Source organism: Suillus bovinus (genome assembly GCF_016758785.1).
Source record: "Suillus bovinus strain UH-Sbo-P2 chromosome Unknown EDB93scaffold_28, whole genome shotgun sequence".
Lineage (NCBI taxonomy): Eukaryota > Fungi > Basidiomycota > Agaricomycetes > Boletales > Suillaceae > Suillus > Suillus bovinus.
This window is the reverse complement of record NW_024542084.1, coordinates 320498-337291: the sequence shown is the minus strand read 5'-3', so window position 1 is coordinate 337291 and position 16794 is coordinate 320498. Positions and strand designations below refer to the sequence as shown.

General features: G+C 46.1%; 6 protein-coding genes across 6 annotated transcripts; 3 read left to right on the top strand and 3 right to left on the bottom strand.

Moving 5' to 3' along the window:
* Nucleotides 1-1510: 1510 nt before the first annotated feature.
* On the top strand, nt 1511-3963 carry EDB93DRAFT_1146710 (uncharacterized protein). Its single transcript, XM_041449508.1, has 10 exons — nt 1511-1851; nt 1905-2033; nt 2087-2204; nt 2257-2339; nt 2398-2633; nt 2686-2752; nt 2802-2855; nt 2907-3037; nt 3089-3218; nt 3272-3963. Exons 1-10 carry the CDS (start codon nt 1840-1842, stop codon nt 3710-3712), a joined length of 1401 nt encoding a protein of 466 aa, XP_041307688.1. The 5' UTR covers nt 1511-1839; the 3' UTR covers nt 3713-3963.
* A 163-nt stretch (nt 3964-4126) lies between these two features.
* On the bottom strand, nt 4127-6858 carry EDB93DRAFT_1146708 (MBOAT, membrane-bound O-acyltransferase family-domain-containing protein). The gene is made up of 11 exons (XM_041449507.1): nt 6516-6858; nt 6393-6460; nt 5909-6283; nt 5746-5859; nt 5549-5698; nt 5297-5494; nt 5099-5247; nt 4875-5049; nt 4663-4810; nt 4537-4603; nt 4127-4482 (listed from the first exon to the last, which is right to left on the bottom strand). Exons 1-11 carry the CDS (start codon nt 6772-6774, stop codon nt 4443-4445), a joined length of 1743 nt encoding a protein of 580 aa, XP_041307687.1. The 5' UTR covers nt 6775-6858; the 3' UTR covers nt 4127-4442.
* A 182-nt stretch (nt 6859-7040) lies between these two features.
* EDB93DRAFT_1085354 (casein kinase II, regulatory subunit) lies at nt 7041-8120 on the top strand (the record flags this gene model as incomplete). The annotated part of the gene is made up of 5 exons (XM_041445904.1): nt 7041-7100; nt 7206-7353; nt 7408-7517; nt 7565-8031; nt 8081-8120. The coding sequence occupies 5 exons, from the start codon at nt 7041-7043 to the stop codon at nt 8118-8120; spliced, it is 825 nt and encodes a 274-aa protein (XP_041307686.1).
* A 1168-nt stretch (nt 8121-9288) lies between these two features.
* On the bottom strand, nt 9289-11912 carry EDB93DRAFT_1146685 (uncharacterized protein). Its single transcript, XM_041449506.1, has 15 exons — nt 11391-11912; nt 11147-11344; nt 11050-11092; nt 10977-11001; nt 10887-10926; nt 10625-10837; nt 10484-10580; nt 10385-10433; nt 10281-10339; nt 10110-10230; nt 9950-10056; nt 9764-9902; nt 9570-9715; nt 9475-9519; nt 9289-9422 (listed from the first exon to the last, which is right to left on the bottom strand). The coding sequence occupies exons 1-15, from the start codon at nt 11871-11873 to the stop codon at nt 9370-9372; spliced, it is 1818 nt and encodes a 605-aa protein (XP_041307685.1). The 5' UTR covers nt 11874-11912; the 3' UTR covers nt 9289-9369.
* Nucleotides 11913-12703: 791 nt separating this feature from the next.
* Nucleotides 12704-13753, bottom strand: EDB93DRAFT_1337334 (uncharacterized protein; the record flags this gene model as incomplete). Its single annotated transcript, XM_041455359.1, has 6 exons — nt 13397-13753; nt 13282-13344; nt 13161-13206; nt 12942-13118; nt 12809-12884; nt 12704-12737 (listed from the first exon to the last, which is right to left on the bottom strand). Exons 1-6 carry the CDS (start codon nt 13745-13747, stop codon nt 12704-12706), a joined length of 747 nt encoding a protein of 248 aa, XP_041307684.1. The 5' UTR covers nt 13748-13753.
* Nucleotides 13754-13950: 197 nt separating this feature from the next.
* Nucleotides 13951-16790, top strand: EDB93DRAFT_404817 (Acetamidase Formamidase). The gene is made up of 25 exons (XM_041456283.1): nt 13951-13968; nt 14031-14260; nt 14319-14332; nt 14391-14409; nt 14461-14480; nt 14534-14573; nt 14634-14688; nt 14748-14858; nt 14909-14943; nt 14991-15027; nt 15082-15129; nt 15178-15458; nt 15518-15534; nt 15588-15666; nt 15714-15719; nt 15770-15796; nt 15845-15922; nt 15970-16002; nt 16052-16082; nt 16140-16170; nt 16225-16286; nt 16339-16353; nt 16403-16452; nt 16506-16559; nt 16611-16790. The coding sequence occupies exons 2-25, from the start codon at nt 14216-14218 to the stop codon at nt 16686-16688; spliced, it is 1266 nt and encodes a 421-aa protein (XP_041307683.1). The 5' UTR covers nt 13951-13968; nt 14031-14215; the 3' UTR covers nt 16689-16790.
* Nucleotides 16791-16794: the final 4 nt, after the last annotated feature.

Here is a 16794-nt window from a genome sequence, read left to right as displayed (position 1 = left end):
GCAGATAGAAATGCAGGGGCGGTGTGAATCAATGCGAATGCTTTGGCAACGAGGAAACGCACTGGCGGTGACAAACCTTGACCTTCAAGGGCCGCCTATCCAAGCAGATGCCCCGCAACGCCAGTGTTGCTACGCTCCGAGCACCCTTCAGCTGCAAAAAGCGAGCGTGGTATTTGCGTCAGGGCGTTGAAGTAGCCTGCGCGAATTGACAAATTAAAAGCTAGAAACAGGTTAAGATGTACCCTGACGGCCCTACTATGAGGTCTGGTCTTTGGTACTGACAGGTCGTGTCTTGAGAATTTTGGATTTGATATCTACTAGCCTGTCTACCAACGGACGGGCCAGGCGTTATGTCATGACGGTGACAGTTCACATGCGGTCCCGCGGCTTATTTTGTGGCCACTGTTCTGTACTAGCTGTACTAGTACTAGCCTGGTGAAGTTTAACGGCAGGAAATTTTGAGTAGTAGATCGCTGTCAGATTAAAATAATTGCCTTCCTCTCTACGACACCTGATGCGGATAAAGAGGGCTTCCATGCGCGAACGCGACAAAACTATTAGCCAGATATAGTCAGCAATTGGCGCTGCCGGCCAGAACCAAATGTTGAGCGCTTGGTTTGGGATATTAGTCTACAGCCTGAAGAACATGCTGTTAAAGAAAGCCCACCAATGAAGAAGCTCACTTCCGTGCTGCAGTGGGGGCTGTCGGGTTACGCATGAACGTAAAGCCAGGAGCCTTCGAATCCAGAAGGATCATGCATTGTAGCCTATCCAAATGGAGCATTATCATGATGCGGTGCGATCAGTGGCTGAACAAAGTCACAAGCATTGGCAGTGCACCAGATCGACTTTACAAAAGGGTAGATCAAGTCAGGCTACTGCAACAGGAGAAGTTGAATTGAATAACGATTCTAAGGGCGATTTGAACGTACAATCCAATTGCGATCAGTGTATTTCCTTGTATTTCTCCTAGTTCGGGATTTATGACGCTAAGCCGCCGGCTTATCTGTATGCAGTACAGCTAGCTTGACCATTAAATTATGAATAAGACTCCGAGTCATAACTTGACATAGTAAATCTCAAAAGTCGAAATCGCTGTCGAGTTCCTCAGAATTCTCTATCCGCTGATCTAGAGCCTGGCGGCAAACTTGAAGCTTGACATGTACCTGCCTGTATAGGCTTATAGGCGCGGCCTGAGTTGGGTGCCTAACAGATTAAATTTTTTGATGGTTGGTAATGCGATCATCGCACGGATGAACCTTCGGATTCGTTGGTAAGTATACAAGTAGTTGTCGTTACTTGAAGCCGTTTCTGTACCGATAATCTTCGAGCCTAAGACTTGGTGGGCTTGGAACGAAATGAACTGTGTTTCAATGCAGCACTTGGGTTATTGGAATGATGAACAAATGATTGAAAGGTTCAAGACAACACTTGTTGATTATGTAATCATGCATATTATTATATAGAGTTCTCTCCAGTATACAACTATTACGAATACAAGCACACTTACCTGAGAACCCCGAAGTTCGCAAGAATCAGCTCCCAGTGCCGGCATTTCACAACGAGCGTTCAAATTACCAAAGGAACCCACGTGGAAAGTTTGCTGAGGATGTACCAAATTGAAATTTCCACCCTATGAAAGTTCCGTGCAAGTCGCCGTTCACGTGCCGAGAACAGTCGCATCTGGATAGGTACCTCGGCAGTTCTCTTGCTTTTCTTTTTTTGGCCCTGGTGAAGAGTTACAAACTACTTATATATTTTGATGCGCATGCACTGCCCATGACGGATTCCCGAGTAGCCCTTACTTTTTCATCGACTTTCTTACCTTTGCTGGCCTAGATGTCTGGAAAAGTATGTTATATCACATCTGACGCTCGTCAAATTGATTCACCCAACCTCTCCAGGCAGAACTAACCATAAATTTTCTTGTCGTTGGTGGCGGGATTGCAGGTCTTTCCTGTGCGATAGCATTGAGACGAGTCGGCCATCGTGTGGTCGTTCTCGAACAATACTCCGATTCAGACATTTCGAAGGTCGGTATCCTACAACTGTCTATGTCGAGCATTCTCAATGTGCCACTGGACAGATGTCGCACGGAGGCATTCGGTTGCCTCCAAATGTTTCGAAAGTGCTCTTTCATTGGGGCCTCGAGCGTGCTCTTCGGCAAGTATCCATAAACTCAAGTGCTATGCAGATCGAGATTTGTTCGTGTACATCAACACCTCACCTCCACTCTATACCTGACTATATCTACAGACGAAACTGGCGAGTTTATTGGCACCCATCGTTGGAAAGAAGAGATTCTGCGAGAGACCGGAGGAGAGTTCCTCTTCCTGCATGTACGTACAATCCCCTGCCCTTAGACTTTCTTTATATTGTTTTCATCTTCTCATATAGCACGCCAGTCTCCGACAAATTTTGTACGATGCTGCTATAGCAGCGGGCGCTGAGGTGCGGGCAGGCACAACAGTTGTCTCTGCAAGCGGCCATGGCCCCCGCGTGACGTTATCCACGGGGGAAACACTGCTAGCCGACGTGATCGTTGGCGCCGATGGCCGCTCGAGTATAGTGCAACAAGCAATCCTCGGTAAGGATGTTCCTCACGAAGCGCCATATCATTTTCTATTCTACAAGTAAGCATTGCCCTGAACTTTGCTGATAGAACTGGTTGTCTAACTGCCCTAGTACTACTATCCCCGGAGCACTCATGAGAGCTGATCCTCAATTGGCACCCTTCCTCAAACAACCTGATGTAAGTCGCACACTTGCACGATCATGATTGGCCTTAATGTAATGTTTAGGACGCTGTGATTATCTGGCTAGGAAACAATCGCTCGGCCATGGCGTTTCGTATGGTATGCTAACATTTGTGAGGTGCCGTACTTAATCTAACAGCTACTGAGTAGGGCGCTAAGGATGAGTTCGCGCTACATCTATGGGTGCCTCCCACGCAAAAAGGGCTATCCGATCATGATTGCTGGGAAGGAGGCCTTGATTTAAAGGAGATGCGGCGGCAGCTAGGAGAATGCGAACCGAGGTACGACCAATCCAGTGAAGTTCGTTTATTTTGGCTGATTGAAAATTTTAGGCTCCTAAAGATGATCAAATTGGCTGCCACACCTGCCCGTGTACGAGTCAAGATGGTTCCACCATTGCAGGATTGGGTTGATGAACACGGTCGTATGGTAATTATAGGCGAGGCTGCACATCCACTTCCAGTATGCTATCATTCTGACCGTGATATGACACATTGCGCTGACACTTCCTTCAGGCAGGATCCTTGCAGGGCGGTGCAATGGCTGTAGAAGACGCCGCTGTGTTTGCAAGGCTTTTCTCCCATCTGCGAGATAAGGACCAAATATCGACATTCTTGCATGCTTTTCAAGATCTTCGGGAAGATCGCTGTGCCAGTGTTGTGCATACTGAGCAATGTAATCTGTATTTTCAGATGATGCCGGCTGGTCCTCAGCAGGAGCAACGCGATCGGGAGATGCGTGCCAAGACTGCTCAAGGGGAAAGCATTTTCGGTGGTGGCGAAGCTTCCGAACAATGGGATCAGCTCAAAGAACTTTTGGCATACGACGCCGAGGATCAAGCCGATGACTGGTGGGTCAAGTGGGGCCTTCTCCGCGAGCGAGCCAAGCAACGATCATTAGACATGGAAGCAGAAATGAATATTACCCGGCTGAGTTGTCTCCGTATGCGAGCGTGACATGTACTCTCCCTCTCTTCATTATATTATGTTTAGTGTATTCACATATATTCCTTGTTCCTTTCGTTTAATTGTCGCTCTCTAAACAAGCCAGTCGTTTGGTTATCTTTTATTTCTGTAATCTCTTGCATATCTTCAAGATATCTAGATATATCACAGTTAATATGAACATTACTAGTAGTAGTATCGTCGCTGATGTGCCCTATGATACTCAGTCATTGAACAGATTAATAAACATCTGCTGCCTGATTGTTTGAAATTTGATGAATCGATGAGGTGTACGCTCCACCATTCCCTCCAAGTCTACCTGTTTATTGCATGAGAATCTGCAACAGCTTACCCCGAAGGACTTCTGACACTTCAGGTTTAGGGTACAGGGTCCACCATTGGGTAGCTGTAACGATTCAAGGTCGTGACGAATCGATAGGTGTTTCTCGGATTAGGAACATTTCAAAAACCCCTCGTCACTTTAAGTGACAAGCCGGAGCTTACATTCACATTTGTACACAATACCTCGTGTCATTCGCAGTACACCATGCACGTGGTCTTTGTTTGCATCTTCTTAGTGCTTCGGATATTCTTTAACCACGATGGGTTTCGACTTGATCCTAGCGAACGGGCAAGTCCAATAGCTCAGGGTGACGAAAGCATGAGATATCGTTTTCTATAGGTGAAGGGCATCGGACACCAATTAAGACCGCTAATACGATCAATGGACTCTAGCAAATTATCAACATCTTCGGTAAACACCTCTTCGCATCTCTTCTTCTCTGAGAATTGAGTCTGAGTGATGACGACGCAAAAGCTCCCGTGAAATAACGCACCGGTACTCAAACATAAGTTGCACTCCCACGAAGATAATGCAGCTTGCCGCAAGCAAAAAACGGAATCCTAATGGAATATTAGATAGTCCATTATCATGTGGCGACAAAGAACAGAAGGCGCCCCACCTTGCCACGTTCCCGCCATTTGGCTGGCCATATACATTATCCCGTCGGTACCAATCACAAATCCAACAAGGTTTGCGGAAACCATCATCAATATGTTGAGTACGCCACCGATTGCGCAGACATGGCGATACCATGGAAATTGCCCGTACTAATCGTGCGAATTGAATGAGTTGTCGAAGGTGAAAATACCACGAAGATGGTCTTTGACTAACCTTTGTGTGAGGGAGAAGATACCTCGCAAGCAGCTCAGGTAAGATGAAAAAACTGACTAGCCATCCCCACGCAAGCAAGCGAAAAGAGAGATCATGCCAGAGTGCGACAAATGAGAAAACAAGCGCGGTTGTCAGTGTAACGTTCTTTGTACCCCCGAGCGGAATGTAGATGTATCTGTATGCTAGTAAGTAAGAAGCCTGCGCATGTATTATAATATCCGAACCGGACGATCCAGAGATTGTAAGACCGATGCCAACTTCTCCAAAATCCAAGAGTAGAGTAGTTGTTGACCATGCACCGTACCATGTTTTCAGGTGGGTCGATACCGCTCGCCAAAGACCAGAGACGAAAAAATCTCCAAGGCAAAAGCAGCTACTCAAGTGATCAACCGAAAATCAAACATATTCAAACAGAAACTTACTTTCAACCAAACGATGATGAGGTTCCAAAAACCAATCATACTCAGCTCCAGTGGTGTATAGCCTTGCCAAGCCTTGGTATCTTTGATGGCCACAACATACATATAGTGTAGTATGGACTCCATGGTCAGGAGACTAACAAGGAAACGGACCAAGTAACGGCATTGGACATGTATCGGAATATCTATAGGGTAGCGCAACTGCATAAATGATGTAAATGAAAGCAAATAAAACAGAAGGAAATTGTCATGTACCTGCCACACGAAATTATTGAATGTCAGAATAGGGCCAGCGATGTAGAGCGGAGGATAGAGGACATAGGTGATGTAGTTCCGATATGTATAATCTTCTAAAGGAAGTGGCGTGTTAGCTCTCTGCTTTTCGGTAGAAGCCGAGCTCAAATTCTTCGAGTGCATAAGTATCGAGACAGATGCAGAACATAGTTACTCACCTCTCCTCCACGAGAATTATAGGCCCAATAGTAATCCATATTGAATGACACCAATCTCAGCATAGTGATATTGAAGCTTATGTGCCAACGTGGATAAATGCCTTGGAATGCGTCCTGGGTGAAAGTCAGGAACTGTTCGTAATAAAAGCCTTGAATGACGTACCAAAACTTCTAATGATTGGTGGAGACTGGCATACCGATATCCGCCATATGTCTCATTGGCGAATAAGATTAAAACGTTAAAAATCCAGGTGAGGAGTGGTCCCATGCGCGATCCTCTGGATGTCTTAGCGATCCAGTAATTGGTCGTCAGGATGATTACAATCTTGAATATGCTCGCCCCGTGGAGGCCAGTAAGATACAGAGCAGAGAACACGAGGTAAAATGGAATCAAGTAAAGCTTATCCGAGGGTATACTCAGGGCAGACCGCAACGCAGACCATGTGTATATGTATTTGAGAGCGATGAAGATCAGGACAAGGAATGAGAGTGAAGGTATGTTGTTGCGAAATGACCGATACTGGGTATCACTGTTATCCTGCGAAAATGAAAGTTAGTGAGTCATGTCGTGTTTCCTGATGTTTTGTTTGCATGAAACAAGAGGCAGAAATGGCCAGGATGTCATGCCTACAAGATATGACACTCACAACTTCGCGTCCAAACATCCAGCCTTGTGACAATCTGTGGTGATAATATAGATAATTTGGATGTGAAGCTGACGGATTTTCATAAGTATTAGTGACAACTTTCGGCAGCAAAATCCTACATACGTGAACTCAGGTGGATAGGTACCCATGCCATTAGAGGGATCGCAAACAAGGCAACCACATAATAGAAGATAAATTCTGGAGTTTTCCATCTTGGAGTGGTGTGTGGTTCGTTTGGGATGCGGGTTGAAGCAGGGACATCAACGGTAAGTGAGGTGATTCCCCCTGGCTTTGGTGGAGCGTAGTCAAGGTCAAATGTTGAGAAATGGCCTTCTTGGTTTCGCATGTCTGTAGGCATATCGACCACGATGTCCTTGGGCATGAGCCCCGTATTTTCTCTGGAAGGAAGGTGTTTTGGTTCTGCGAGGTTTCAAGAAGTCAATTAGTCCATTGGCAAGCTGTTAGACTCGGAGATTTAGAAGAAACTCGTCCACCTTCAATTGATGCGTGAATTTTCTTCCTTTTGTGGATGCTAGTGGTATTACACTTTGGAAAATAGAATCGCATCATGGACCTTCCGCCGATATCTACTGTATATCGCCAGTCAGTTCCTCAGTGAAGGAACTTCTTGACTGCATAGCTGATACAATGCTTGGACGTGCAGTGGACGACATTTCCACGGGCTCGGATTCTGAATACTCTAAGTGGGTCCTTTATTTCCTAGCCGTCACGCCCAACTGAAGCTGTGCTGTTTCACCAGTTCGGTGAGAGAACAGTCACGACAGACATGACGCATTCTAAATACAGTCGAAGTGGATCTCTTGGTTTCTTTCATCCAAGGGCAACGAATATTTCTGCGAAGTTGAAGAGGATTATATCCTAGATAGATTCAATCTCACTGGCCTCAACAACGAAGTTTCAAACTATGCCCAAGCGCTCGATTTAATCACGGATAATCTCGGTACATTTCAAAAGCCATCTTGTTAGGATGTGACTGAGAGCCATTGATTCCCAGACGACGATATACAAGACGAGCTACGTGGTGCGCTCGATGTCCAGGCCCGTTTGTTGTATGGTTTAATCCATGCTCGATGGATTGTTACCGCCCGTGGACTAGCTAAAATGGTAATGTCTGCCTGGTCTTACTGCTAAGGCTCCTCACGTTCTTTCAGCTTGACAAATTCAAGCGAGTGGATTTTGGTCGGTGCCCACGAGTACTCTGTCAATCCCAGCCACTGCTTCCGGTTGGCCTCAGTGATACACCCTACGAAAAATCAGTGAAGTTGTACTGCGGTCGATGCGAAGATGTCTACTCTCCCAAATCGTCGCGCCATGGCTCCATTGATGGCGCTTACTTTGGCACGTCCTTCCCCCACCTCTTGTTCCTCGTGTACCCAAGTCTTCTTCCACCGAAATCCGGCCCTGTTGATCCTACTCCAACCTCCCGTGGTGTTGAAAACGATTCCAGCAGAAAAAATAGGAGAGTCAAGGAGGAACCTGAAATTTCCGAGGGTGTTGGAGAGACAGGCAGCACCGCGAGTGTTGCATTGAAATCAGAAAGATATCGACCAAGAATATATGGGTTTCAGCTGAACGAAACTGCGAAGTTGCAGAGATGGCAAGAGGCTGTTCGTGATAGGTGAGTTTGTTTCTCATTTTCAAAGGCCTTTCTCATGCGCAGTGTACAGGCAAATAGTACGTCTCGAAGCGCTCGAGGACCTCAGTTAAATTATTCGTTTTACTTCTTTAAATTGTGATCATATCACATTGGTACAATTGGGTTCGTTATGTTGGAATCCACGTTCTGAGCAGCGTCAGCAAACCTCCAAAGAAAGTTCTCGCAAATAAAAATAAACAACCGGTCTGCATCTACTTCAAAAGAAGAAGAAGAAGAAGAAGAAGAAGACGACGACAACAACAACTACAGTATGACTTTGCCAGTGGGGAATAAGTCGAAAGGAGGCATTGGCAATGCTTGAGAGATGAACAAAAATATGGGTTCGTCGCATATCCATATCATATGAATATCATTCGTGATCACTACTAAGAAAATGCAAGACTTCTGGCGGCTGGCCAACTAGAGGCTTACGCCATCCAGCATCTGAAAGATGAGAATGTCGGTACGATACTTTTCAGATCCCTGTCTACGTAGATCACCCCAGGGCTCTTGCTCCTCTCCACAGACGTTTCAACTATCTCTGCGCCATCTTTTCAGGAACGATTCCTCTCAGATGTGTCAGATCGCTCCGAGCGACTTATTTAAATGGCTCGAGGTATTGCGCTGCTATATATAACTATACGTTCAACTGCATCGATTGGTACCTTACTACAGATTACAACCATCGATAGACAATGATAATCATGATGGTCTTCTCTGTCAAATCTGGTGTACCGAAGAAAGTAGCCAAAGGTAAGGTACCCATATCAGACACCAGCCCAGTGATTGTAGCGTGCTCCACTTTGGAAGCCACCGACTCTTTGAAGTTCTAACTTCTAACCCAGGTGTCTCCGGCACTGCCAGCAAACAATGACGGCTTCACAAAGTCTTCTCGATAGTCTGTACCGTGAAACACATTGTTGTCTATCGCGTCCCTGTAACTTGATAAAAATGAAGGAGCCAGTGGGTCTAATGATGTAGATAACCATTGTTGGAGACTTTGAAGTGGTGCAGAGATCTCAGATGTTGACTCAGCTGTGTCGGAAATTTAAGCGATCTGCGCAAACGGAGTTCACACAAGGAAACACAGTCCCAACGGCCTCTTGCTTCGCCGTGAGCTCAATTTTGTCTATGGTGCATGTACTACGTTTTTGCCACCATCCCACCTTCCCCAGCCTTCAAGCTTCGACTTCAACAACCTTTAGCTAGCCATGAGGTACTACTGGTGGTGAATGCATTCAACTTTTCACACAATAAGTACTCGTACATTTTACGGGTCTTCCAGCCCCGATCAGATATCAGTAAATCCTCGAAACATCATTAAATAACTACATCCGCCTTATTCAAAATACCTTCTTCTATTGCTTTGATTTCTACATTTTGAATCATCAGCAACGCTCCATATACCGCAAGGAAGGAACTCACGCATGGCCAAATGGAGACTGTGGAAGCGCGATAGAGCCAAATTACCTGTTCATCAAGATGAATCGACATGCCCATAACAAGAACGACGCAAATACCATTTGCGAACCATAGACCATCTTGCCCGCAGTACCTCCACATCCCCGCAATTTGCCCCTCTTCGTCTAGACCCCAGATCCTGGTGATTTTTGATGCAATTTCATCTCCACAAACATCGCTTATGAAGTCACGGTGATCGCCATAACTGTAGGCAAGTATGATTCTTGTTCGTGAAAGTGAAATATTATCATACCCCGTAGCAAACACTATGATATCTGCCTGCAGCTCGGTGCCATCAGCAAATCGAAGGCCGTTTTCGGTGAAGGACTCGATTGCGGAACCGCTCTTGATTTTGATATTCCCGTCGATGATAGATTGACTCGCTCCGGTGTCTGGAAGCTGTTGAGATATTTTCGTTGTGCATCAGAGGTACACGCACCGATGTAGTAACCACCACCGCGCTCTAGGTAAAGGGAATAAATACCCGCTCCATGTAAACCAAGATTGGTCTTGAAGCCAACCTTAGCCAATCCATCTAGAATTGCCCTGCGATCATGATTAATGCATCTGAAAGCGAGCTTTCGAATCATCCGACATACTTGTCTGTAGTCTCAGCGAACATGGGAACTATGCGTTGATTTAGCCGCCTAACAACAGCCCAAGGTAGTGAGGTATTATAAGTATCAGCCAGCTCGGTGGGGAAGTCGTCATTATAGACAGCTAGGTAAGGAAAGTCAAGTCAAGCTATTAACAATCACGGACACAATTACTGCCTGATAGTGCTTCCATTGACTTCACTGATATCACGAATGTCGACGATCGTTGATACCTAGTATTCCGTGAGATATGAAAATGACACCGCCAAAGGACAAACATTGTGATGTCTACGCCGTGACTGAAGAAATCTTGAGCAATGTCGTGCGCTGATAAAATATTTAAACCTCGTTCGATACAAAAGATATGACGAACCGACCAGAATTGCAACAACCGACTACGAGTGCTTTTTTACCGATATGATTAGCTGCAGATGTGAACTCTGACGAATGCACGGTAGACCCTTTGAAGCTTGCCTGGGTTCATGAGTTACGTTTCGATCAGTTAGAACGTTTCATACCTTTCCAGGGATGTCGGGAACTTTGGGGTGACCGCCAGATCCAGTGGCAAAAACGAGGTGCTTAACGGTTAGAACCTTAGTACCTTTACCACCCCGGTTGACCTCGACAGACCAGGTTTTTGTGATATCGTTCCAGGATGTCTTGGTGATCGTTGAGGCCGTCCAAACATCAAGCTCAAGGAAACTTGCATATCCTTCCAACCAGTCCGCTAGCTGCAATCACTAAAATCAGCGAGCGTTCATTATGTGGGTAACATTGTACTTTTCTAGCTGGGATGTAGACCGGCCATGTTGATGGAAAGCTGTAAAAGGCATCACGAAAGAATCAAAAGAGTTCTGACAAGCCACCCACTTCAGGTAAGGCGTTTGGTTAGACCCTGCAAGGTTGTTAGTCAATCCCTTTCTGTAGAAGAAAAACCACGAACAAATCGCGCCATGCAGACAAAGATTCTTGTAACGGTCTCTCCACTATGAGACTGCCCTTTAGTTATAGTTGGATACCAAAGTTGTAAGGGGACGAACGCTATCCCCGACCCGGGGCTTCTTATCGATGACAAGCGTGGGTACACCAATGTACTTTAATCGTGCAGCGGTCTCAAGGCCACTGTGCCCTGCACCGATGACGATCACCGTTGGGTCATTGCTTGAGAAGTCGGTCTCTTGGCGCCGCTTCTCTTCCCAAGTGCCATGATCGGCCTCTTTGTTTCTGAGGGGACCGATCTTCATCAGAGTGAGCAAGTGCTCATGAAAGAATGTGAATACACACCTTTTGAGGGAAATCGGTCAATGACTCAAGAGAGGTCAACAAAGTGTAAGCCTTCCACTTTGAATCTGGAAGGGGAACGAGATAAACGACCGCAGTACCCTTGCCATGCTTGGTGGTAAAACTAAAGCAAAACCGCAACCAAACAAGATCATTAAAAACTTTTTGCAGCACAGGTTCAGTCAAAGGTTTCTGTAAGAGACATAGATCGTTAAGACCGGTAGCAGCGAGACGAGCATCCAAGAGTTTCTTGATGTCTTTCCTTCCTTCGAATGTCCTGAAATCCCAAGTGAGTGCGATTACGTCCTTCCAGAAACCATCCTCAAGAAAGAGGTCGACAACAGCTGCGGTATCACTTTGAGTTATTGCAGTTGAGAAAGAGCTGAGCCACTCGGTGGCTACTTCAGATGAGGAGACATTGGAAGGATCGGCGACCCCCAGGCGATCGAGGGTGGGTAAGCGTTGAGGAAAGGGATCAGTCGCCATACTGAAAACTGAGATATGGGGATTGAGAGTGATAGATTGTTCAAACCATCCTGATTTTTAACTTTGACAGTTTTCCACCTATAACCCGCTCATAGATCAATCAATCGCCGATGGAGCACATCCGAAGCAACTTGGTGCCAGCATATTAGACCTTCTCCGAACCTTCCTAATAAGGTTGTCGACCTCCGAAGACCCCTGTTAGGATTTCGAGGACTGAACAATTCACCATTCGCGTCACTTGAACTAGCAGATACCCGTGGCGCCACTCAAAATTCAGAATTTGAAGTAAGTTTTCTAGACTTGGTGACAAAATGGGGCCAGCTGGCATGGAGCCTCATTTGTCTCTGACAGAGGTGTATACAAGATAGACGCGAAGGCGACAGTACAAACCATCGCGCCAGGCGAGATGTAGATGTGTGTCAAGGTAAGAATGGATGCTGGACGGGATAGGTAAAACAAAGTCAAACAAAGTCAAACAAAACGTCGTAACCTAACCAAGTCTTCATTTGTTTCAACAGTCAACTTGAAGTCTCCAAAGCTCAGCGGTATCATAGTATGTACTGCTGAGTCTTAGCTCCCACTGTCTTCTCTTCTCCTCGCTCGACTGGCCGCATCACCCAGGGGTCTGTACCGTCGTTGTGCCATCTGAGAAGCAGATGGACTATCATATGCGAAGACAGTGGCCCCGTGACAAAGCAAGTATAATCCAAGTGCAAACTGTTATCATGGTATTGTCTGCGAAAGGCAAGAGAGAATTTTATTGATTGCATGGTGATTATCTTTACAGAGCTATCTCCACCGAAGTGGTGTCGGGGATTGATACATAGAAGTCATTCTAGCTCGATTGAGTTGAACTCAATCTCCCTACAAAAGGAACGATGTGTCAAATACTGTGTGTTGGCTTTTTTGCCCATTCAGATATTCTTTTCACATACGATAACTGGCATAGAAACTTGATACGGTGAAGGATCTGAGCAAAGTCAGTGACAACACGTGCATGGCGCACTGTGGCTTGAGTACATCTGGAAGGAGACTTTAGTTCCGAGAAGAAAGGGGACACTGACTCACTCTTGCTACCCCCACTGCGGCCACGCCAGAGAGAGAGAGAGAGTCGGGCCAAAGGATCAAACTGTTCCACAGATCTACGCACACGAGAAGGAGAATAGAGGACCATTGTTTTATGGGTCTGTAGGCGATTCGGAATAAGTTGGGCATCTTCAGGCAGTAGCTGTGCCACACCAAGGACTTGAGCAGATGTAGTATCATATCACGAATATTAACGCTTACTGAAAAAGGTCGACTCTACCGCCCGTTCAAACTTTTCTACCCAGCCCTACAACATTACAAACACAATTTTGGCTTCTAGCTTAGCGACAAATGGCTCATCGAACTTGGCAAACACACTCACCTTCCTGAGCATCGTTTCGACCTCTACGATGAAGATTTCTGGATGAGAGGTACATCTGTGAGACTGTCAGCCTCGAAAGTCGATTGTTGAACACTGTTTTCAGCCAAAGACGAACGGCACGCCTCCTCAGTTTCTTGATGCCGATAGAGGTGCTTGTATCATCTGCGTGCGATGATATGATGATCGCGAGGTGGATTACTTGACGAATCTTTTGGGTAGATCGCCGCAGTGGTGGATCACTGATATCCATCCGCGTGATAATTTGGAGTGAACGAAGAAATATTTTGATATCGAACCGCTGCCATCGAATATCACATAACCACCACGCCGCCATTAAGTTGCCATACTCATGGTTTCCAGGAAGTCTGAAACGTTCACAGGTACTGCTAGTTCGTGCCGCACGTGTTGTGTCACGTGTCACTAGATAGTGAACTTTGCGAGTACGGCAGGTTAAAGTTAAACCCATGACCGATTTTTCACTGTCGGTGCACCATACTCACGTCTTTCATGTTTCATCTGCCAGTCGCCTGATCTTTGAGGTTCGCACGATGGTCAAAACCTTGAGAACATATCTGTCAAAAAAGCCGTGCGGTGTCTATTACATGCCCTGCTACAGTTTGCCAAGCACGTTTCGGACTCAACTTGAAAGTTGCTCGCCACTATCTGAGAGCGAATGCATGATAGCATGTGAGAATATCGGTTTACGCTGCTCCGTTCTGACGTTATTAAGTGACTGGTTCAAAATTAAGCCTTGAGACTCCAGATGCAGTCAAGATTGATGCCACCCATATAGTTCCCATTGCGGTATAGTGCGGACCGCCAGTCTTATCAGGAGCTAATATAAGCTATTGGCTCCAGTCATCATGATATTTCTTTCCTTTCGACTCAGCCTTTTCGTCCCCAAGTATCATCACCAAGCGAAAGCGATTAACTGATGGCAACCGTCACGAACTCCGTAGCTCACCCAACCTTGATTTCGGTACGTAACTGCATCCTGTTCACATACGAAAATTGACAATTGAGCACTGCACCCATAGGCTGATCCTTTTGTGTAGGTTTTTAGGTTGATATGTTCTCATCTTTAACTCATGATGTCGGTTGGCTGCAAGTCCCGCAAGAGAGCAGAAGGTTTGCTCCGTGATTCACCTTAGTTGTAGCATTCGTTAACATTTGTTTTAGAACCTGCACAACCGCTGGCAGTGAGTTAGTACGTTGTTCGTTCCGCAATCGATCCCATGACCCTGTTTCGCAGTCCCGATATTCCTGCCGTTGCCACAGTGAAGCCCGGACAGGTGTGTTACGATGCTTGGATGTCATATATACACTTGTCTGACGTTCGATTATCTGCACAGGTGTTCAACGTCGAATGTGTTGACTGGACAGGAGCACAAATCGGCAACAATGACAGTACGTATACGGGTTTTTGCCATCATAGGGATCTGCTTGGATACGACTGTTTTCGTCAGCGAGCGATGATATCAGAGATGTGGACCTGACCAGCGTTCATAATTTGTCCGGTCCAATCGCTGTGGAGGGCGCCGAGCCCGGAGACTGCCTTGTAGTTGATATCCTTGATGGTATGTCGTACCTAGTTGTTGCCTGTGTCTCTTTTTTAATTTGTTCATAGTCAGACCGTTTGACAAAATGCCCTGGGGTTACACCGTAAGGGCTCTCACAATTTTGGTAATCCAGTGCCTAAAGTGCAGCAGGGTATTTTCGAACTCGAAAATGGTGGCGGATTGTTTGGTGAGCGAACAGAACTGCCATATTTTGCATCTTTTTAATCAATATTCTACGTAGCTCGCGAATTTCAGAGCAGAGCTGCAAAAGCTATTTGGGACTTCAAAGGTTTGCATCTTTCTACGATACGTGCTCAACCTGATGACATGTCTCCAGGTGTCTATGCCACTTCAAGGCACATTCCTGGCGTACGCTTCGCTGGCGTGTCACATCCTGGTTTGATCGGTACAGCACCGTCCGCTGAGCTATTGGCAACTTGGAACAAGCGTGAAGGTGCCCTTATTGAAGCTCACGCCAATTCAGTTCCTCCCGTCGCCTATGGCCCATTGGTACCAGGTGCCTATGTCGGCCAAGACCTCCCTGATGATCTACGTGCGAAAATTTATCGCGAAGGCGCGCGGACGATTCCTGGAAGAGAGCATGGTGGTAATTGCGATGTAAGCTACCTTCAAATCAGCATTTATTATCTCAATTGTAGTAACTGTCTGCTTCATAGATTAAAAACTTGTCAAGGTAAAGAAAGCTGGCTACAGGCTTCCGTTGTTCCTGACATATTTTGGATCAAGGGGCTCGCGCTGCTATTTCCCTGTATTCGTGAAGGGCGCAAATTTGTCCGTTGGCGATCTCCATTTCTCTCAAGGAGACGTAAGTGTCTCAATCATGCAGTTCCGCTCATGCTAACATTCAAACAGGGCGAGGTAGGCTAGAATCTATCAGTGCGTAGGTGATCTGAACAAGCACTACTTAGCTGTCCTTCTGTGGCGCCATAGAGATGGTGTGGATTTTCTGCAATTTGGTCTACTCTCACTAATGTGGCTTCCAGGCTGGAATAGTCACCTTCAGCACTAGCATCATCAAGGGCGGCGTTGAGAAGTTTGCTATGAAACAACCCATCTTCCTGGTATGTGCTTGTCTCAGGTGGCCACTCGCTGGTGCTGACCGTCACAGCCCTCTCCCGTCGATCCGCTATACTCTGCAAAGGTACGTACATAGGCACATCGTCTGTTTAGTTGCTAATGTAATTTTCTAGTTGATCTTCCAGGGGATCAGCGTAGACTACCGTATGCATGAGCACATTGAATGTCACATCATTCATTATTGACGATAATAATTAACAGATGGCGATGGTACCCAGTACAACATGGATGCGTCAGTGTGCTTTCCCTTGATACACGATGCGTAGTTCATTAACACTCTACTTAGCACGGTGGCCTATAAACAGGCCGCTTTGAACGCCATCGCTTATCTTATGAAGATTGGTTACAGTAAGTCCCCTGTCGCAACATGAGCCATATACTGATCAACGAATGGCCGTAGCCCGTGAGCAAGCATGTAAGTCATGTGTACCGTGAGGGGGAGAAAAATGCTCAATGTCATTCAGACCTTCTGATGTCTGCTGCGCCGGTAGAAAGCCATATCGGTGCAATTGTGGTAAGTCAAATCCAATTTGAGTTTCCCGACAATTTTATTCACTTTTATCTTAGGACTCTCCAAATGCTTGTGTGACTCTCGCTCTGCCCTTGGGAATCTTCGAACATGTGAGTTCGTTGTGATACATCTAGCGGATTTGACTACATGATGTGTAACAGGACATCTTACCCAAGGATGAAGGTTTGAAGAAACTGGAATTTGGGCAATGTGCTGTGCGCAGTGATGGTGTACTGTAAAAGATGGCCAAGACTACGACGTCTGCATAAACCAGTCAACAACGATGTATTATAATTGATGTTGTGCATACGCAAGCATTTTGTACAGTACTGTACAGAGGAATTC